Raw genomic sequence first — 22,952 nt, 5'->3', positions numbered from 1 at the left:
TATATAGAAATATTTAATGATATATGGAGAGCACTGACTCAAACTTCGCCCCAAACGCATCATCATTACCAAGGGTCAGATGTAAGCACCCCTTGATGTCTCAGGGCTGACGAACCAGTAGAGTCCTGCCTTTGGATTATCCTCTATGTTGGTTTCCAGTTAGTTTGAAACATAATCCCTATGGGACTCTCTCTGCTTAACCCCCTTCCTACACCTCTTGAACTTTGCCCAGGCTTCAGTGGAGTTGGTTTTTCTAGCCTTAGCAAAAATGTTCTCACCGTTTGCGCATTGCTTTGCGGATCGTGGATGTTATCCAGGGTTTGTGTGATTGTCGCCTCACTTTTTTCCTGGGAACATGTTTATTGGCAGCATTAGTCATGGCTGCCTTAAACAGTTGCCAGTTTTCTGAGGCAGTATTGTTCCGTGCTTGGTCTGTAAAGTCACGGCTGAACGATAACATATCCTGTTGGAGAGCAGCAGTGTCAGCTTTCCTCCACAGGTATATCAGTGGCCCACAAGAGTTAGATGTCTGGGGCTTGGCATGAACATTAATCAGCGGGATGTCATGATCACTGAGACCTGGCACTATTTTGACTCTCTTCACTAAGGTGAAAATTCGTGGTGATAAACAAGTCCAGGGTGTTCGAAGCCTGCCCCCTAGTGTATGTTGTATCACAGACCATTTGTTCCAGGCCACAGTCGCTGGCAAGGCTGATGTAATTTCCCGTGAGACTGGATGGTTAAGAAGTAACTAAATCGACTTCGGGATTCCATGTCGCATCTGGCAGGTTGAAGTCACCTGCCAGCCAGATGTGGGCATTGTTGTTTTTCCCGCATTTGCTAGCACCGATCTTCCCAGTGCTACAAAATCATCATGATCAGCAGAGGGGGGGGGGGATAGTAGGCCCTAATATATATTGACTTGCTGTTAGCCAGATGGACCCGGACCCACGTCAGTTCGCAGTTGCAGTCCGGGTCGGGGTGGTGAGTCGCTATAATGTTGTTTTTGACAGCGATGAGCACCCTCCCTCCCCGGCCTGAACATGTTGTAGTTGTCAGGGAACACTTCACTGCTATTCACTGAAGGGTCCAGCAAGGTCTCGGTGCCAACGACTATGTCTGGTTGCACAGCTTCGCAGAATGCGTGCAGTTCAGGCACCTTGTTGCGAATAGATTGAAAATTGACAACACAGGTCCTGACTGGCTTGGTAAGTGTACGGTCTCGAGGTGGTGGTGTAACACTATAACCAATGGGCGAAGAAGTGGCTACAGGGGAGCCGATAGATCTTGCTGGACTAGTAGAAGGGGTGCTGGTATCAAAGGAAGAGAAACAATTCGAACTTTCAAAAACTGTAGAGTTGAAAAGACTGGATCTGAAGTTCGGTAAGCGGCAGGAGCAGCAAATCCAGGACACACTAGGGTTATTGATGGTATTATAAACCGGTGCTGACATGCCCATGCAGTCGGTATGGTACCAGACATCACACGAGTCACAGCAGATGGCTTTCCGGCCGTCCTCCTTTTCTCACACGGCTCGATGGCATACGCCGCAGGGGTACTTCGCTGTCCTAGGGTCTGGATTGAACTCCACATCTCCAGACAGAAGAATTATGAGGACTACATAAAAAGGGTGAGCTTAGGTCTGCAAAAGGGTGCTAAAGGTAAAACTTTAGAGTTAAAAAATATGGAAAGTACTACTGGGTTAGTGAAGTCAGCACGTCTATTGTCCAGCAATGGGGTTAATGGAAACAGGCTGTAGAGTGTTTGGTTGCTGTTGTAGCCTTCATCCCTGACGATAAAGGGGGGGGGGCAAGTCAGACAAAACAGTATGGTAATACAGTGGGTAACCAGAAAATGGCACTCAAAAGCAGAATTGTTGGTGGCATGCTCGACCTGCAGGCGTTCTCTCCTAATAGGTAGGAGGAAGCGCCACGCCATGAATAAAATTGCCGCCTTCCACGTCCACACATTTTGACTCCTGCCTACGCAGTCTTATTGCCTTCGACGAGAAGGCTATGCAATCGCTTTCGGCCTGTTTTGTAGATTATGCACGATAAAGTTTAAAGGCATGGTCCGTGGTTCACGATTTTTGGCAGGCAGGTTGTCTTGGGGGTGGCCATTGTCAAGGCCAAAAATTGGTTTCGTGGGGGGTTCCTACGTCACTGTAGTTGACCTTGGTTTTTGGTGTTTTTTCCTTGTGTACAAGATATCTCAAGTATCCTTAAATGGATGTTCATGATTTTTAGTGGGCAAGTTACCGTTGAGAATGCCGAGGTCAAGTTCAAAGACGGGCCCCGTGGGGGTTTCCATGTCATTGAATTTGACCTTTTGTGGTGGTCGTTATTGTTGTTAGCGGGATAATTCGTGAATCTGCAAATGGATGTTCACGATTTTTGCTGAGCAAGTTACCGTTGACGATAGGAAGATCAAGTTAAGAAAAGGGCGTCGTGGGAGGTCCGTACGTTACTGCAGTAACACTGGTCACTTTAAATTTGGAAAAGACACCAGCAACCCCAAGTATGAAATTCCAGGCAGTTAGCATTATGGAATTATTACATTTTCTCATTAATTATGCAAATTAAGTGTTAACTTACATAATCAATATCTTCCTGTGTTTCTCTCGTTCTCAATTACATGTCACAAGCTTGACTAGTCCTACAATGTAATGCAGCTGATTTATAGAATTTCTCCATTACTTATGCAAATTACATTCAGATTTGCATACTTGCCGCATAATTATACCACCATCACGTAAGCTACCAACATACCAAAAATCACGACGATCCGTCCACCGGTTCTTGAGTTATCCTCTTTTGAATTAACAGATAGCCCTACAGTTCCTGACCAAGCCGCTAGGGGGGCCCAAGCTCACGCCACTTCTTCCCCAGCAAAAGAGCTACCTACCATCCAGATTTCGTCACCCCAGCATGTGTGATTCATGACATATCAAAACCGGAAGTTCAGCTGCAGTACCACAACAAGCCGCTAGGGGGTCCAATTTGTAATCATTTCCAGGTCTCATCAAGACCTACCCACCTACCTAATATCAAGATAATCCACCTAAGCTTTCTCAAGTTATGCTGTTGACAGACTATAGGCTATCAAAAACTCATCTGCATGAAAGTTCATCTGAGTTGGTAAATTACATTATGAAAAACTTAAAACTTTTCTCCAACTCAAAATTTGACTCGCCCACTATTACTGAAAATAGCAGAAAAGACCTGTTTCACACCATTTTCAAGTGATGTGTGCCAAAGCTGCAAAATGTTATTCTTTGAGCATATGCTCAAGGCACCCCTGTACCAAATGACGAATTCTACATTCCGTAGAAAGACATGGTACAGGCTAGGTAAATAGTATGTTGCTTCGTTCACAAAAAGACTCTCTGACCACTATAACTACGATAATCATCTTCAAAAAGCCTACACTACACTATACATCCACACAACACCCACCAAAACAATATCACACTGTCGAAGGCATGAGACCTCCGAACTCTAGTGTTGATGTTGGAATTAATTGGAGGCGCGCGGGAGGCAGACAAATAGTTATATTAGTAAAAATAATGAGTTGGATGCTACTGCTAGTTTGTAAACTATTTTGTATATAGGTTTTAAAGAAATAACATGGAACGGTCTCACCGGTAAATTTTGGATGCCTGTACAGACATGTTCCTATAGATGGGGAGGAGGGGTTACCATGGTTACGAGTTAAACTACTTAAAAAGGGAAAATCACGCCACACAGGGTTGTCCTAGGGCTTCATTACTCGTTAACTGTATTGTACTGAAGAAAGTAGAAGAGAAAAGATGCATAAAGGGGTGGAAGGGAACAAAAAAGGGAAACGGTAGAGGAGCTCAAGAAAAAGGCGGCCGCCCGTCGGCCTGACCTCTGACCTAGTCGATTATTAAATGTAAAGAATAATGGTTTAGTTTATAAGCAAAGTCATGAAACACTGTGTGTACAATTCTGTATTTTATCCATTACGCGGGGCCATTCACGATTTTCAGCATTGATTTACATCAGCCTCTGTACACTTGAAGAACCCACACAGGCGAAACCCGTCGTGTGATAGGCTGAATAAAAGTTCTAAAGGGAACTATGCAGCCCCAGATGTCTTACTGAGGGACGACTGCGTGTGCAAGATGTCGGTAGAATCCCCTCTACTATATATGTTCCAAACAACAAGATGACGTCAAAGCCATGTATGATTATTGAGATGTAATATGTCGTTTCATCCTTCCAAATGCAAGTTGTTACGCCTGACCCGTTCCAACCGACCAATCCCATACACATACCACATTTTTAAAACGTATCTTATGTTGACAGCACACGATGGTCCGGTTGCAAGCCTTTTGTCCGCGTTGCTATGGCTGAGTGCGCCGCCCACTCACCGCGGGGTGCCTACCTCGTGCCTGTACCCAGGCACTATGCACAAGTAAACACTGCAAATACACGGCGGTCTGTCACTACGGTATTCTTTCCCATTGCTAGGGGGGTTCGAAAACGTATCAGGTTACAAGACGCAAGTTTGGCCTGTTTTGAACTACCCGTAAACCACTTGAAAATAAACAAATAGTATTGAAGGGTAAATTTTGTCAAAATAAAATGAAATTATCGTGTTTACATAGGTTTAATGTTAGTTGTTTAAGTTAAATTACTAATTTTGAAAAATCTCGCTCCGAAAGACGATTTTTTGCGGGATTTGGAGCGCCAGTCCGAGACAGTCCGAGTCATGTTTTTAGGCAAACATCGTTTAAGATTGGCTACGTATGTTACCCCAAATCCCCGATTTTTACATTTTTAGACGACTAGGAATAAGATCAAAAATCGTGTCTTAGGAATTTTTGAATTTCTGATTTTAAGTGTAGTTTTTGTCGACATAAATGTGAAAAAACGGCATTTTTTGACATTTTTCGCACTCAATTGCTCATAATTCAAAATCAAGGTCCTTTTTCGAAAATCCCTAAGACACGATTTTGGACAAACCCGTTACGGTCATTTTGAGCAGTCAATGAGATATGTTGGACTCTCCATGCTTCCAATCTTAAACGAGTTTTGGACGCATGTTATACGGAATGAATATGACTAGTGTTTATTTAGGCTGATGAGTACAAGCATTGCGATCTTCAAGGTCACCCACGATAACGGCAGTAGCTTCGTTTCATGTTCCAGCCCACTACAAAATGAAGGCAGACATGCAGTTGTCCAGGAAATGGTTTATATTTGTTAAAAGGTGGATGTTTTTCTGTTAGGAGGTACACATGTAAAAAGGGGCCGTAATACCTATGTTTACTGTAAATGACCGCGGGTGACCCCATTTCGAACACCGTTCCATTCGAATTACGTCAGATCGAACACGGTTCGGGTTCTATTGCAGGTGGGGAGATCGGGGCCCAATTTTGACCACCGTGATATCTCTCAAAATAACGCATGATCGGAATATCATGTCGAGATACAACAGTAAGAATTGAAAAGAAGACAGGTTGACTTTGTATATAATATGAAGTAAAAACGTGACAGCAAATTACAGCGTTCAAAAAGTCCTTCTTACGCTAGTGTTCAGTTCCGGCAACTTTTAGCAATTGAACTTTGAACCTTGTGACCTTTCTAGTAAGGATTTTTTTTCCAATTTATGCGCTAAACATTAGTTGAAGTCCTAATCTATAATCTCACCAATATTTTTTTTATTCTATGGTAGTAAACTCGATGTCTGCGAAATCTAAGATCATTTTCGTAAATTTCGGGGTAGATTTCGGCCTAGATTGGGGTATGATTCCCGTGAGCCTCCATAGAACAACAAGAACGCGTCATCAAGATGGCGGCGGGACTGTGCCCTTTCGATTTTTGGTGTTTTCGTCAAAAAATCCTTATTAGATCAAAAGTTATAAGCCAAAATATCATATGTACCCTTTACTCTGAGGTTTCACGTGGAAGTAAGACTTTGTTTTCAGCTATAATCAGCTACGCCGGCGTCCCTCAAAGAGACTGATTATCGGGCTTCATTGTTCTCGAGTGCAGTTACATGCAAATTCTGGCCACACCGCTTTTGTTTTCCAAGCTTGAGATTGAGAGGCGGGGCAATTTTAAAAGTGAGAATTGACAAAAAATCTGTTCCGACGAGAAGGTGGTGGGTTTTAGGCGGTCTAAAAGGCTTGTCTTCGTATACATAAAGAAGGGATTGAAACGATGTTGCTAGTATCGCGGTTAGAAATTACAAGTATAACGGTTGGGGAAAAATTATGGGCAAGCTCACGGCTCTAGATTTTAGCGATGTGAACACGGCTGATGCATTAAAAATCATGAAAACAACAAGAAAATGTCCACTGTTTACGTGCAACGCCAAATGTAAATAAAACTACAACTAGTAGCCCCCCCCCCCCCGGCTAGACTCCCCGGTAGCGGTAATTTACACCAGTGGGCGAGGGGCCCGGAAAACGAGTTTGGCTTCCAGGGTAGCGGCAGCAAGCCGCTGCATATGCACGCCAAGTTTTTTTCAATTTTTGGGCGCCCGTGGACCAGCTTACAGCCAAGCCCGGCGTCATTGCCCTTGGATAGGGGTAAGTGATATCTAGGACGCAATCGAGACCTGCAGATACCATAGCTTACCATTGTAACGTTTGATCGTATTTTTAGCGCAAATGTTGACTCGAATGTTTTCAAAAATTTGTCCTTTCTTTGACTATGCCTGCAAATTATTTGTTCCCGAATTTCCGTCCCGTCTTACAGCCGTATAACACTACTAACGCTTTACATTTTGAAGTACACATGCCATTAAACTTTCGACTGAACTTTTACCCCGGAATTTAGCAGATTTATGTCACATTTCTCGTAGCCGTAACTCGTTTGTGAAGCTGTAACTTCGGGCGGTCATTTTATTTCTTTTCTGGACGCTTGGAATTTTGATGACGCTGCCTTTAGTAGGTTCCTTTTTTGTCAATATTGTCTCCTAGTTGCACAATATGAACGCCTTACTGTGTCTGTAGATTTATCGAGATCTTGTAAGCCGAAAATTATAAGCTAATATTCATAAAAGTCCTAATGTAAACAAGCCGTAGAATTTCAAAGCGTAGCTGTGACGCCATTGTTTCTGCATTATTTTTCCTGTGGTACGTTTATGCAGAGCATTTGTAAAAAAAATAACTACTTTTTGTATGATAAATTTCTATTTCCCTACGAACACTAATGTATTGATTGTTACTGTATGGATTACTTGTACGTTGTGTTCATTTGTAGTCAAGAACTTGTAAGGCGTGATTTGCGATCGTAACGTAACGTTTTGTTTAGTCCCGCAAGATTCGGGGAAAGGGGGAGGAAACGATCAAATACTTGCGGTGATGAAGTCTTAGCGATGGAATAGTGATTGGCAAAGTCCTAAAATTAACTGACACTTAACAAATCAGGAATTACAGTAACCGTAGAGGTAAAATTTGAGACACAGATGAAGACCGGGTCATTGTTAAAACGTGCGAAGTGAAGAACAATGGAGGCGGAGACGAGGCACGCATTTCAAAAGACAAGCTCGCGGGAAAATCTTGCTGGGCGAGGTGCGATCAAAACATTTCTTGTCCACGCCTTGAAACGTGTTAACCAATCAGCTACTGTTGTCAAGGGCGAAATGAATGATTGACATTGAATATTTATGAGCAGCGTGTTAGGAAAAATGGGACCGGATTTGACCATCGTAGCATGGACGACCTATGGGTCATTTTGCAACCATATGTTCTGTGGAATAGCCATGTTGTGAAAATAGTAGCCAAGGCAAATTCCATGACTGGTATCATCAGCGGGCTATTAGTGTAAACGCTAACATTGATGTTCGCAATGCTCTGTACACGATGTTTGTTAGGAGCAATCTGGAACATTGCTCATTCGTGTGGTCTTCAGAGTCTCGGAAACGTATATTTCTAGTCGAAAGGGTGCAACGCCAAATGATTTTAGAACCTCGGGTGTTAATAACCCCTCACCGAGGGGCACAACCCGCCGTACGTGTTTTTTGTCCGTACGTTGTTTTCGGGTGGCCACGTCCGCCACGTTCTGAAAACGTGGGGAAAAAGACTGACAAGAGCAGAGGGAGGCAGTAGGTCAACGCACGTCACTCACGCGGCTGTGCAAGGTGTAAGTACGTGGTCTTTACGCCACGCCTGGCCGTGAGTGGTTGCGTGCATCGTTCGTTGCGCAAGTGGCAAGTGAACTGAACGTGCTTACAGCGTATTGTTCTATGTAGGCAGGCTGCAATTATACGTACTGCTTATGCACGACGCGTAAAAGCACTTCAATGTTTTAGGGTTTCCACTAAACCCTTACATCAATAACTACTTACCTGGACATCAAATCCACAAACCATCCTGCGCCGACAATATAAAAAATATCATAGTGCAGTACCAGGTTCAATCACCAGGGGCCTAAAGTCAAACTAACACAAACTTCTGTACCGTTCCTATTGACCTGCCAAACATTGTTGCATCCCGTATGACAGATCTTGATATATATATGTCACAGGGGAGATTGGAATCCGGGGGGATCCGGAATCCTCCTAGGGGATATTGGAATTCCTATCTCCCCTTCAGATTCCCATCATGCATCGGTCCAATATGGCTGCCTTCTAATTCGCTCGTGATTTCGTATCTCGAAAAATAATTTGTTTGCAAGTTTTTGGCTAAGCTTCATACACGTCCACCACTTGTATCCGTCCCTGGTGACACAAGGAACATTACGACTTTTTTTCGGACGTTTGGTGAAATCGAGAACCTGCAGAGCCGAAGTCTTGCAGACACAGTCGGTGACGTTCCAAAATGGCGCCGCCCAGCCCCCCTCCCCAAGAGCAGAGACAGCAGACATCGGGGAGAGTCGAACCTGTATTTGTGCAGACCTCTGACATCGCCCTCAACAACGAAGACGATCCTCTAAGCTGTCTTAAAATCTGCCTAGCTGCTGAGGATGTGTCCGGTCCCATATCGATAATTGGCGCACAACCGCAAGGAAGAGGAAACGCTTTTTGGCGGCTGTATCCACAATCCATCGACGCACGCCTGAAGCTTATTCAAGCCGGAGCGATCACGCTACGAGGGCAGGAAGCAAGCCTGTTACAAAAAAACCCACATGTTGTCCGACAAGCCGCAACCTCAACAAGAGTCGTAGTAAGTAACATTCCTTTGTCTTATGACAACGAAGAAATAGCCAAAACACTACGCTCACGTGGCTACAAGCTCACTAGTCGTGTCATCGACGAAAGGGCAAGAAATAAAGACGGCAAGTTAATCCGCTTCCTACCAGGAAGAAGATTTCTATATATTGAGAAGCCTGCTACTCCCCTTCGGAAAAGGATGTCAGTAGGGCTCTTCCTGTCAGACAATGATTTACATGCCGGATCGGTCGAGTCCCGGTGAAACAACGACCGCGCCTCACGTCAGCGTGTGCCAGGACAGAGGTGAGAAGTATGCTACTGGCACACACAATAAGATCAACTTACATAGGGGAACAACAGCAATTGGAACTTGGAATGTCCGAACATTGTATGCGACTGGCAAGATCAATGAGCTAACCCACGAGCTAGAACGGTACAACTGGGATGTTCTGGGATTGGCAGAGGTGAGATGGACAGGCTCTGGGGAAACACAGACAGATGAAGGACACAAGGTGTGGTTCAGCGGAGACGATAGCAAGCACATCCATGGAGTTGCCTTCATTGTGCACGCAACATGTTCCAACTCTGTTATCAGCTGCACGCCAGTTAACAGCAGAATCATCTCAATCCGGATGGCAGCCAAGCCACTCAATATCACCATCATTCAAGTGTACGCACCAACATCTGAGCACGATGATGAGACTATTGAAACCTTCTACGAAGAACTAAGGAACACCATCAATAACTCCAACAAGAAGGACTTCCTTATCGTGCAGGGAGACTGGAACGCCAAAGTGGGTCCTGACGCTTACGAGCAATGGGCAGGAACTGTGGGTCGCTGTGGGATTGGCGAGACGAATGACAGAGGCTATAGACTCTTGGAATTCGCACACAGCCAGAAACTCACACTGGCCAACACACACCATCGCCATAAGCCATCAAGGTGCACAACTTGGCATTCTCCCAACGGGAGGGTCCACAACCAGATTGACTTCATCCTCACTCCACGCCGCTTCAAGTCAAGCATTAATATGGCACAGACAAGGACGTTCCCAGGGGCAGACGTCGGCAGCGACCACGACATGGTACTAATGAACCTGAAACTAAAGCTAAGAAGCCAAAAAAAACAGAAGAGCCCTAGGATCCGCTATGACCTGAAGAAACTACAAGATCCAGCCATAGCTGCTGACTTCGAAGCTCAGCTTGGCGGCAGGTTTGCAGCATTAAACCTGCTACAGGATGACATCAATGCCCTCACTGAAGACATAAAGGAAGCAATGCATGAAACTGCCGGGAAGGTGCTTGGAAAGCCGAGGAAGAAGAAGAAGCCCTGGATCACTGATAACATTCTAAACCTCTGTGATAAAAGACGAGAACTGAAGAAAACAAAGAAGTCTAAACCAGAGGCCATAGACCAATACCGCACAGTTAACATCACCATCAGATCTGAAATGAAGAAAGCGAAGGAAAGATGGATTTCAGACCAGTGCGATATCATCCAGGGGGGACTAGCTAGAGGTGACAGCAAAATAGCATATGCCACACTAAGAACAATAACAAATCCTCCACAGCAGAAGACATCTGTCATCGAGGATAAGAACGGCCAGCTACTAACAGAAGACAGTGCCATCCTGACCAGATGGACAGAATACTGCCAGGAACTTTACAACTACAAACTGAACCCAGATGTATCCATCTTACAGAACAACATGCCCAGACAGGTTGATGAGGAAGAAGAAGCCCAAGTCTTACCAGAGGAGGTTGAGGAAGCCATCCGCACCTTAAAAGCAGGGAAAGCACCAGGAGTCGACAACATCCCTGGTGAGCTCATCAAGTATGGTTGACCGGCTATGGTAAAGGTGTTAACCAATCTTTGCCAAAAGATCTTGGAGAAGAAAGAATGGCCAAGGGAATGTACACAATCTTTAATCATTCCACTACCCAAGAAAGGCAACCCACGACTCTGTCAGAACTATCGTACCATTAGCTTAATCAGCCACCTGAGTAAGGTCATGCTACGTGTCATCCTCAACAGACTCAAGCCCAAAGTAGAGGAGATACTCACTGAAGAACAGGCAGGCTTCAGGGCTGGAAGGAGCACATTGGAGCAAATCTTCAACATCAGGATGCTGGTGGAGAAACATCTGGACCACCAAAGGGAGATACGGCACAACTTTATAGACTTCAAGAAAGCGTTCGACCGGGTGTGGCACGAGGGCCTCTGGAAAGTTATGAGAGACTACAACATAGACGAGTCTCTGGTGGCTATCATCAAGTCACTTTACGACAATGCAACCAGTGCGGTTCTCCACAACAACCAACTCGGTGATTTCTTCAGAACTACAGTTGGAGTCCGTCAAGGGTGCCTCCTCTCCCCAGCTCTCTTCAATGTGTTCCTAGAAAACATCATGCAAGAAGCTCTGACTGACTTTGAATCATCCATCTCCATAGGGGGAAGACAACTTTCTAACTTGCGTTTTGCTGACGACATAGACTTGATGGCGGGCTCTGAAGACGAACACCAAGATCTTTCAACCCGAGTGGAAAGCAGGAGTACCGCCTATGGTATGGAAGTCAGCACATCTAAGAGCAAAGGCATGATCAATGGCCCAACACCAGATGCAAGAACTACGGTGTCTATGGGCGGCGAAGTCCTTGAAGATGTGGACTCCTTCAAATACCTCGGCTCGATCCTGAACAGGGAGGGTACATCCACACAGGAAATCAGAGCAAGAATTGCACAAGCAACAGCAGCACTTGCTAAACTAAGCCCCATCCTGCAGAGTAAGAACATCAGCCTGCCAGTCAAGATCAACCTCTACAAGTCACTTGTTGCATCCATCTTCCTCTACGGCTGTGAAAGCTGGACCACAACAGCAGAAGCAGAGCGCCGTATAGAAGCCTTCGAGATGAAGTGCTTACGGAGGATACTTGGCATCTCCTACTTGCAACGGAGGACCAACGAGTCGGTGCGACAGGAAGTAGAGGAAGTCTGCGGCAAACAACAATCCCTCCTGTCAACTGTCAAGCAGCGAAAGCTGATGTGGTTCGGGCACGTTTGCCGACACAACACGCTGGCGAAGACCATCTTGCAAGGCACTGTAGCTGGAGGAAGGAAGCGGGGAAGGCCAAGAAAGACCTGGCTAGACAACATCAATAAGTGGACTGGCCTGAGCACAGCACAACTGATCAGGGAGGCCGAGGACAGGACAGGATGGGCCTGGATCACTGCTGGATGTCGTGATGCCCCTACGACCTCTGAGGTCACGGGACTAGAGAGAGAGAGAGAGAGGGCTCTTCCTGGCTGAATTTTACCACAGGGAGGAAAAAGAGGCCATCCAAACACGTAGGCTCATCTGCAGCAACTGCTTTGAAACAGGCCACCATAAGAGCATGTGTGACAAGACAGTGGTATGTATTCAGTGCAGGAAGCCTGGTCACAAGCGTGGTGACCCTGCATGCAGCCTTGACATAGACTCTGATGGTGAGCAGCCAGATGGCGAGCAGCTAGATGGTGGGCAGTTAGATGGTGAGCAGTCAGATGGTAGCTGTGGAAGTGACGAGCAGAGCAGAGACACCTCTCCTGGCATCGAAGAACCACCAACATCAGCACCATGTATCACGGTACCCTACACAAGAAGCAGAAGCAAGAATCGCAGACACAAGAACTCTGATAAACACAGTAAACAAAAGAAGGGTGATGACAGCTCTAAAGACAAGCCCTAGGGAACATGTAAGCCATCAGACTCTGGACAGCCTACAATAGAAAACTGGCTCAAGGATCAGAGACAGTTGCATGGTAAACAGAAACAAAGCACTAAGAACACTAGCAATTGTGTATTATTTTTATCAACATGTCAGGTAAATTCTTCTCAAACAATACCCATCCATCTCTTTCAGTAAGATGGGACTGGAAAAATTGAAACTAATATCATTAAATTGTAGAGGATTAAGAAATTATAGCAAACGAAATCAAATACTATTATGGTTGAAACAAAAAAAGCTGATATATGCCTTTTACAAGAAACATACCTGACAAGTGATATACAACAACGCATAGATAAGCAATGGGGAGGCAAAACCATACATTCTTTTGGAACAAATCACAGCAAAAGTGTCAGTATCCTTTTTAATAAAAAAAACATCATTTGATATCCTTGAATACAAAATTGACAATGAAGGAAGAAAAATTCTTGTAAATTTCACCTATGATAAGGAGACTTACACCTTGCTATGTATTTATGCCCCCAATGATCCAATAGAAAGAAGAAATTTCTTGTGTGGTATTCAAGACTGGATCAAAGATTGGACTCTCTATCCAATGCTTGTTGGTGGAGACTTCAATGACGTATTTGATGCAAGCCTAGATAAAATAGGTGGATCTGCAAATGCGCAAATGAAAAAAACCAAGCGTTAAAAGATTTCTGTAGATCTTTTGACTTAATTGGCATTTTCCGAACATTACATCCAAGACTTAAGAAGTATACTTGGAAAAGAAGAACACCAGCAGTTGCCTGTAGACTTGATTACTGGCTTGTATCAAGCACACTTATAAGAAATATTTCTAAAGCTGAACATTATCCAGCTATAAGAAGTGATCATAATGCTGTATTCATTGAACTGTATACTAAGAAAGTACCACAGGGCAATGGAATTTGGATGTTAAATGTAAGCCACCTAAATGATCCTACCTACAAACAAGAGATAGAAAAAATTATAACTGATACAAAAAACGAATTCAAAAGTCATAAACCGAACCTTATCTGGGAAATCTGCAAAATAAATATAAAGGAATTTTCCATTTCCTGGTCAAAACAAAAAGCAAAGGAAAGAAATATTGTAGAAAAAAATCTGTTAAATAAATAAGAAGAAATTGAGGAAAAAATTGATGAAAATCTAGACACTCATATTCTAGCTGAGTATGATTTTACTAAGAAAAAATTGGAAAAAAAATTATGAAGATAGAGCCAAAGGAGAACAGATCAGAGCAAAAACAATACACATTACTGAAGGAGAAAAACCCAGCAAGTATTTTTTGAATCTGGAAAAAAAGAAACAAGCACAAAATTGTATAACATCATTATCTAAACAAAGCACAAAAAATTAATGATCAACCATCCATATAAATGAATGTCGTAACTTTTATGAAACTCTATATACGTCCAAAATATTGCAGATCATGAGATAGATGAATATCTAAACAGAATAGACATTCCAAAAACACTTACTGAAGAACAGAAAGAAATTTGTGAAAAACCTATCACTATACATATATATATATATGAATGTGAAACAGACAGTTATGAATATGAAAGATGGAAAAACACCAGGATCAGATGGACTCCCCGCTGAATTTTATAAAACTTTCTGGCCACAGATAAGTTCCTTAATACATAATGTCATAACAGTGAGTCTAGATGAAGGGAAACTACCATGTTCTTTTAGAAAAGCTATGTTAAGATTACTTTACAAGAAAGGAGATCCATAGTCTCTTAATAACTGGAGACCTTTAAGTCTGTTAAATACGGATTACAAAATTCTCGCCTTCATACTTGCCAACAGAATTAAACCCATTCTGGATAAGTTGATAAACAAGGACCAAACGGCATACATAAAAGGACGATTTATCGGGCAAAATGTTAGATTGGTAAATGACATTATAAACTACTGTGACGATAAAAACAAACCAGGAATGATCCTGTTCCTGGATTTTGAGAAAGCTTTCGATAGCATTGAGCACAACTTCATGTTCAAAGTTCTGGATAAGTTTAATTTTGGTCCCACTTTTGTTAACTGGGTTAGAATAATATACACAGACTGTATCGCATCAGTGTTAAATAATGGATGGAGAACAGCCTGTATTCAGATCAAACGTGGTATAAGGCAAGGTTGTCCACTGAGCGCTCTCCTTTTTTATTTGTTGCTGAAATTTTATTCCATGTTATACAATCAAATGAAAATGTAAAAGGAATTATGATTGATGAACATAATATTAAGGTATGTCAAGTAGCTGACGATACAACATTGTTTCTATCTACTGAGGAATCATTAACTGAAGCTTAATACTGTATTGATCAATTCCATCAAGTCACAGGTCTGAAACTCAATAGATCCAAAACAAAAGGATTATGGGTAGGCCTATGGAAAGAAAAAAGAAACAACTGGAAGGGATTGAGCGGCCACTACAGCCTATCAAATCTCTGGGTGTATATTTTGGACACTGTAAGAAAACCCTAGGTAAATTAAATTGGGACGACAAAGTAAAGGAATTAAAAAATTATTCTCAACACATGGAGGCAAAGAAATTTAACCATATATGGTAGAATAACCATTGTTAAATCCTTAGCTGCTACAAAATTAACATATAATATGAACATGTTGCATATGCCTATATCAGTACAGAATGAGGTAAATAATGCTTTGTTTAACTTTATTTGGAATGGTAAACAAGATAAGATTAAGCGTAAAACAATAATTGGAAACCTTGATCAAGGAGGTCTAAGAATGTTAGACATCTACTGTGTTAAAGATTTTCTGCTCGCTTCTTGGGTAAAGCGCATCTGTTATGGTGAAGGGGGTCTTGGAGATATATTCCCTTAATGTATCTATCTGCATTTGGAAACAATGTGAATCTGATTTTTTAAAATAAATGGCATAGATGAAAAATTTATGGATAAGTTACCAATTTTTTATAAACAAGTTATTTCTGCATGGTACAAATTATGTAGCCATTGTACAAACACAGAGAGTGACATACAGAATCAGATTATTTGGGGCAATAATCACTTTCTATTTAAGGGAAAATCATTATTGTACCCACACTGGATAAACTCAGGATTTGTGTATGTTAAGGATATTTTACAGAATGGTATTTTTTTAAAAGATGAAGAAGTTTTCCGTAAACTTGATGTTAAACGTAACTGGGCATGTGAATTATTTTCTGTTAAACAAGCCATACGTAAACACCTGAAATATATGAATGTAGTTGATAACACTGATGAAACCAAATGCACAGATGTCCCAAACTTATGTTTTTTGAAAACATTAAAACTATACCAATTACTTATGCAACAGAAATTTTGAATTGCCTTGTGTACAAAATAAATGGGAGGTTGAATTGAAATGTAAGCCTATATGGAAAAACATATGGAAAAACCAAACATATAATCCTATTGGTAAACATTTGATGCAATTGAACTATAAGCTTTTACACCGTATATTGCCATGTGGCAAGTTACTTAAGGTTTGGAAGATAAAAACTACTAATGTTTGTAATTTATGTAACTGTATCGATGATTATAATCATATGTTTATTGCATGTTGTAGGTTAAACGTTTTTTGGAAATGTGTTGAAAATTTTATATACAAATTCTTTCAGTGCGATGTAAAAATGAGTTATGAAATATTGATATTAGGATATAAAACATACTTGCCAAGTTTGCCTAGCACAATTAGAGACATAAACACTACTTTAAACATAGCAAAGTATGTAATTTGGAGGACATGGTGTGAGGGAAGGAGATATGTGGGCGGTCTGTCACTGGTCCACATATTTGGGGATGAGGTAAAATATTTTCCACTCATCCCTGAGTGTGTGGACTGGTGGTGGACAGTTTCGCGTCTTTTCTTCCCTCACGCCATGTCCAGGAATTGGCTTCTGGTATTCATCACATTACTGAAATCTGAAAATATTTGAAATTAATGTCTCACTAGGACTCTTTAAGTGAACATGTTTTAACATGAGTATTTAAACGGGCTCTAATAGGGTATGAATTCAACAAACCTTTTTTGTACATGCTTCAGTCGACAATAATGTCAAGAAACTTCATCTGTGATATCTAGGGCAGTCTAAAGACCTGTTGTGTCTAAGTGTTTTAGACATCTTTTTTTAGTGACTGTTCTTTGTGATTGGTGCGTGTATTTTGGGGATATGGCTGTAAAAGTTGTTAAAAGTAGCTGTGTATGTATATGTACTTCTACCTGTACTTGTTTTCACGATTTGAATAAACAGTGTTTAAAAAAATCTCCCCTAGGAGAATCTGGGATCCTCCTAGGGGAGATAGGAATTCAAGTTGTTTGTACAAAACTGGGATCTGAATATATGAATTCCAATCTCTCCTAGGAGGATTCCAGATTCTCCTAGGAGATATAAGGATTCCAATTTGTCCTAGGACAAGTGGGAATCGTTACAGGACAATCTCCAATTTTAAAAGGAGAATTTCTGATTGCATCAAAATGCTTGGGAAAATAGACTGAGTTATTTCACACCTAAACTTCCAACAATTTCAGCATAGGTAAGTGAATATGTAAGTCAGACTCAGATATTTGCATCAGGCCATTGTGAGATAGTGAATCAAAAACCAATTTTCCAGTTTGCTAGTGGTTTGTAAATTCTGAATAAAATCATGGTTTGTAAGAATACTGTTGTTTCCTTTATTTTGCCAATTTATTTTCACATTATTTTGCCAATTGGAAATATATTTGGGTCAAAGTTTGGAAAGAATGCAATTATGGAATTAGAACTGCAAATTATGCCAGGACAAATCTTGATTCCAATCTAGTAATTCACCTACAATTATAGTAATAGGCTTGCCTATGCTGAAATTGATTGAAGCTTTAGTTGTAAACTGATTTAATCTATGAGTTCTAGTATTTCTACTACTGAATTGGGATCTGAATATCAGGATTCCAATCTCTCCTAGGAGGATTTCAGATTCCCCTATAGGAGGATCCCAGTCTCCCCTAGGGGAGATTTGAATCCCTATCTCCCCTAGGAGGATTCCAGATTCTCCTAGGGGAGATACAGATTCCAATCTCCCCTAGGAGGATTCCAGATTCTCCTAGGGGAGATAGGGATTCCAATCTCTCCTAGGGGAGATAGGGATTCCAATCCCCCCTAGGAGGATTCCAAATCCCCCTGGATTCCAATCTCCCCTGTGACATATACACCAAAACATCATCCAGAATGAAAACAAGATAAACATTTTTTGGCGTTTAAGAATTACATACCTTTGATTAAAACTGCCCGCAGTGGCCTAACGTAGAGACCATGAGCTGGGTAGCTGACTGGTGACCTGCCGTCCACATAGTTGTATATGTCGTCCATACAGATCTTCCTTAGATTTGTAGATGCAAAAGGTCTATAAATAATCCTTAAATACTGTTGCATAATTACAAATTATGAGCATTTATATCAAAATAGTCTTTACACATATTAAAGATAAAAAAGATGAATGTATTTAACCGCTATATTGTTATATGTGGTTAACTTTAACGTATATATTCAAGTACCATGTTAGCATTCTTTATTGTATAATAAAAATCAAAGCCATCCAATGCACTTTCAGTGCAGCAAAAAACATGCAGCAAAACAAACGAATTCTGCTAAGGAAATCTGACATTTGCTACAATCTCCGAGCACATCCGTCATTATTTGTTATACATGAAGTCTTTTAAATAGCCCTTAAAATTTCTAATTTACACTTTCTTTAAAGTCTTGTAAACTTTTAACGTTTACCTAGGATACGTTTATTTCTGTAAAATTTACGTTAAAAAGGTTGGGTAGAACCACATTGCCATGGTAACAATTATTAAATTACCTCTTTGTTGGCTATTGCAATGGATACAATAAAAAAGAAGGTACTTTGAATTCCACCCGGTTCTGACACGCTTAGACGATTACAATCGCTAAGCAGGATCGCTGCTTAGCCTAAGCAACATAGTCTCATAGTCCAGCCTACGCGCTTAGCGACAATATCACAGCGGATCTAGAGCGGCAGGAGCCGCGAAGCCTCACGCGATCGGGGTCACCGCAGCGGCCAGGTCACGGCCCGACATACAGCCGACCGTTCTGTACGTCTGGAAACTTCGCTACGCCACGCATATATACATTCTACGTCAACTATTTTACAGGTAAGTGTTGCTCCAGGTTATGGTTTCAACTTGGGCTGACATGGGATTCGGAAAAAGCTCAAACAGTTAAACTAAACTGGGCTGTTAAAAATAATATTAAATGGGGGAGGGGGGCAAAAGTCAGGTTTGAATGAGGGTACGTATAGGCTTTGCGAAAATCTGAAAATCTGAATTACCGCACAGCTCCAAATCATCTGGATATTAGATGAAAGGGCCACACAGATATTACCTGCACGGTGCCTTACCTGGTTCCCAGATAAAAGGCTGGCACAGATATTACCTGTAGATAGCCTTATCTGGATACCAGATGAAAGGGCCACACAGATTTTACCTGCACTGTGCCTTGCCTGGTCCCCAGCTGAAAGGTTGACACACTATATTACCTGCATGGTGCCTTACCTGCATACCAGATGAAAGGGCCACACACATATTACCTGTATGGAGTCTTACCTGGCACCGTGTACCTGGTCCTGGATACCAGATGAAAGGGCCACACAGATATTACCTTACCTGGTTCACAGATGAAAGGGCTACACAAATACAAAACATACTAGTATTATATAATTACCTGTACGGTGCCTTACCTGGTTCACAGACAAAATGGTCATATTATTACCTGTTCTGTGCGCAATTCACCTGCACCAAACCTGCACTGCCCATGTACTACTACTACTAGTAGCTTTATATAAAAATATAGGCATATTTGAATTTTTATTTGCTGCATGACTGTTAAACCATGTGTTAAGTTTAAAAGAAATGATGGCAATACTAGTAGGTTCCAGTTTTCAATGTAATCCATAATGTTATGAGTGGTACAGGCAAAATGTGTCTGGTGCAGGTGATTTTCAATTATTGTAATTCGGTCAAGAGACTTTCAGCTGTGGACCAGGCAAGGCACTGTGCAGGTAATATCTATGTGGCCCTTTCATCTGGTATCCAGATAAGGCTCCGTACAAGTAATATCTGTACGCCAAAAAAACAGTTACTCAAGCAACTGGATATGTTTTTATTTGCTGCATGACTGTTAAACCATGTGTTCAAAATCATATCCAGTTGCTTGAGTAACTGTTTTTTTTTGGCGTATCGTATTACCTGGATGTCTAACCTTCATCAACGTAAGTAATATCTGTGTCAGCCTTTTATCTGGGGACCAGGTAAGGCACCGTACAGGTAATATCTGTGTCAGTCTTTCATCTGGTATCCAGATAAGGCTCTGTACAGGTAATATCTGTGTCAGCCTTTTATCTGGGGACCAGGCAAGGCACCGTACAGGTAATATCTGTGTCAGTCTTTTATCTGGGGACAAGGTAAGGCACCGTACAGGTAATATCTGTGTCAGTTTTTTATCTGGGGACCAGGTAAGGCACCGTACAGGTAATATCTGTGTCAGTCTTTCATCTGGTATCCAGATAAGGCTCTGTACAGGTAATATCTGTGTCAGCCTTTTATCTGGGGACCAGGCAAGGCACCGTACAGGTAATATCTGTGTCAACCTTTAATCTGGTGACCAGGTAAGGCATCGTACAGGTAATATCTGTGTCAGTCTTTTATATGGGTACCTGGTAAGGCACCGTGCAGGTAATATCTGTGTCAGCCTTTTATCTGGGGACCAGGTAAGGCACCGTACAGGGAATATCTGTGTGGCCCTTTTATCTAGTATCCAGATAATTTGGAGCTGTGCTGTAATTCCAATTTTCAATGTTACCTGCAGAGAAGAGTGTGTCGGGCTCTGCTAGTTCCTTGTGCAGATTTACTCGGAATCAAGCCCTCCCTAGTTCATTTTCGAGATTAGCTCAAACCCTCCCTTACGTTAGTTCCTAGTTCAGATTTTCGCAAAGCCTATACGTACCCTTATTCAAACCTGACTTTTGCCCCCCCCCCCATTATTATTATTATTAACAGCCCAGTTTAGTTACTGTTTGAGCTTTTTCCGAATCCCATGTCAGCCCAAGTTGAAACACTTACCTGTAAAATAGTTGACGTAGAATGTATATATGCGTGGCGTAGCGAAGTTTCCAGACGTACAGAACGGTCGGCTGTATGCCGGGCCGTGACCTGGCCGCTGCGGTGACCCCGATCCCGTGAGGCTTCGCGGCTCCTGCCGTTCTAGATCCGCTGTGATATTGTCGCTAAGCGCGTAGGCTGGACTATGAGACTATGTTGCTTAGCCGACAGACTCGGCTAAGCAACGGTCCTGCTTAGCGATTGTAATCGTCTAAGCGTGTCAGAACCGGGTGTGAATTCTTTGAAACAGAATGCTAGTTCAATGATCAGCAAAATGATCTCTATTAGGGGTATTATTGTTAGATGCACACACACACATTTGGAATTTTGATCGAGGCATTGACATAATGTTGCGAAAGCTTTTGAAGCAGTTTGTTGATTTTTGAATACAGAATAAAATTATACAGTTCATAATTAAATATTACTATAGTAACAAAGAAACCTTACCGCCTCTCAAATCGTTCTAAACTTTTCATCTTTTGTTCAAGTTCCAGTGTCCACTGCGGAGAGGTATGTACTCTTCTGTTGCAGACGCATGGCGGTTCACTAATATTTTTTTTCAAAAGGTAATAAGAGCAATAATTAAAATATTCTGGCATGCTTTTTGAAGAAGCAATTCCTTTCCGAATATAAATTGTTCTTGTAGTTAACACAACGGGTAAATATAAGTATTTCCAGGTCATATGTAAATAGATCATGCAAGAAAACAACATTTTAATGTAATATGTATATTTTTCTCCTTGTGATTAGGCTTTTGAAATTTCATTTCAAATTAAAAAAAAAGAATTGAATAAAAGGTAACCAGCGTCTTTTTTTAATTTTACCTGGACACTAATAAAATGTTCAATGGTAACACTAATGCAGTATAAAAATGCATTATGACTTATAGGGGTAAAAGGGTGTAAAACTAAGTCATACTTTTGGGTTATTACGTAATGGAAATTTACGTGTTATGTTTTGCAACAGCTGGGGAATAAAACGCTATCTAAGTCTTACCATACTTACACTAATTATACTTAAAGAACCAAAACAAACTTACTTCAACGTTAACATCGTGTCATTCTTTCTTGCACAGATTTTCTGTTCTCTTTCAGCGAGCACAATTGGCGCAACATTTGGTGTTGCAGGTTCCACGTGTTTAATAACACATGGCTCAATATGAATATAAATGCTGAGTGAAACACAACTGCAACAGGCATAAGATATTGAGATTTACACATAATGCAAACAAAAAAAAAACGTAGGTACATCGATCTTTAGCAATTGACGTAGCAATCTCGGATGCGTTTTAAAATATATTCACTTGCCATGAATAATAAACATAGCTTAAAAACAGTCCATGGAACAGACGCCTCCCCGAAGTAATGATGGTGTTTGGAACCTTTCGTTTGTATATTTGTTTGAAACATTTCTTTTATTAATGAGAAACTCAAATTGGTCAGCAGGCCGTTTTTGTCGTTAAGGTCATAAGGGAAAAGGCAATTGTCAGACATAATAAAGAAATAACATAATTTAAAGTTCTGGTATTTTAATAACTTCTGTCATACCTACATGCAAAATCTATGAAAATGATCTTATTTGACAGGCAAACGAGTTGTTTAAGGTGTAAAAGTCCTATCTTTGAATATTGCATTGTTTTATTTTAATAATATTTAAAACATCACCCTCATTTACCTCTATATGACTTACTATTATGTTACACAATCTGCCATCAGTGACACCATTGTTATGCGCCAATGTAAATACCACAATAGCAAGTCCAGCAAATGTGGCAGTTTTACGTATTAAGCAGACGTATCATAAAGGGCAGAGCGCTGTTCTGAGAACGATCAATTCTGCTGCGAGGAGTGCTTAGTTTATAGGATGATCTGGTTTATTGCACCTCTGCCAGGTGACAGTAAATGCCTGGA

At 41.5% G+C, this 22,952-nt stretch overlaps 2 protein-coding genes across 4 annotated transcripts in view; one reads left to right on the top strand and one right to left on the bottom strand.

Moving 5' to 3' along the window:
- LOC109475327 overlaps positions 1 to 22,952 on the bottom strand; it is a 37,799-nt gene that overhangs the window by 7,964 nt on the left and 6,883 nt on the right. For 2 of the 3 annotated variants that reach the window (XM_019775936.1, XM_019775935.1), the window contains exons 2-4: positions 22,082 to 22,228; positions 21,490 to 21,588; positions 18,136 to 18,242 (exon numbers count right to left, since the gene is read on the bottom strand). In XM_019775936.1, the coding sequence (XP_019631495.1) occupies positions 18,136 to 18,242; positions 21,490 to 21,588; positions 22,082 to 22,228 (353 nt within the window). Of the gene's footprint in view, positions 1 to 16,220; positions 16,809 to 18,135; positions 18,243 to 21,489; positions 21,589 to 22,081; positions 22,229 to 22,952 lie in introns of those variants that run through there. The other variant, XM_019775937.1, reaches the window with a different exon arrangement.
- LOC109475329 lies at positions 8,286 to 14,207 on the top strand. Its single transcript, XM_019775938.1, has 2 exons — positions 8,286 to 9,139; positions 12,550 to 14,207. The coding sequence occupies exons 1-2, from the start codon at positions 8,795 to 8,797 to the stop codon at positions 12,850 to 12,852; spliced, it is 648 nt and encodes a 215-aa protein (XP_019631497.1). The 5' UTR covers positions 8,286 to 8,794; the 3' UTR covers positions 12,853 to 14,207.

This window comes from Branchiostoma belcheri, unplaced genomic scaffold (genome assembly GCF_001625305.1).
Source record: "Branchiostoma belcheri isolate BF01 breed outbred unplaced genomic scaffold, Haploidv18h27 scaffold331, whole genome shotgun sequence".
NCBI lineage: Eukaryota > Metazoa > Chordata > Leptocardii > Amphioxiformes > Branchiostomatidae > Branchiostoma > Branchiostoma belcheri.
The sequence above is the reverse complement of the archived record's forward strand: the minus strand, read 5'-3'. Positions and strand labels throughout refer to the sequence as shown.

What these genes read in the sequence shown, in the direction of transcription:
- LOC109475329 (XM_019775938.1), top strand. Translation starts at nt 8,795, where the DNA reads ATGGCGCCGCCCAGCCCCCCTCCCCAAGAGCAGAGACAGCAGACATCG. An exon ending in CAACCTCAACAAGAGTCGTA is followed by an intron (nt 9,140 to 12,549) that starts GTAAGTAACATT and finishes GTATGTATTCAG; the next exon opens with TGCAGGAAGCCTGGTCACAA.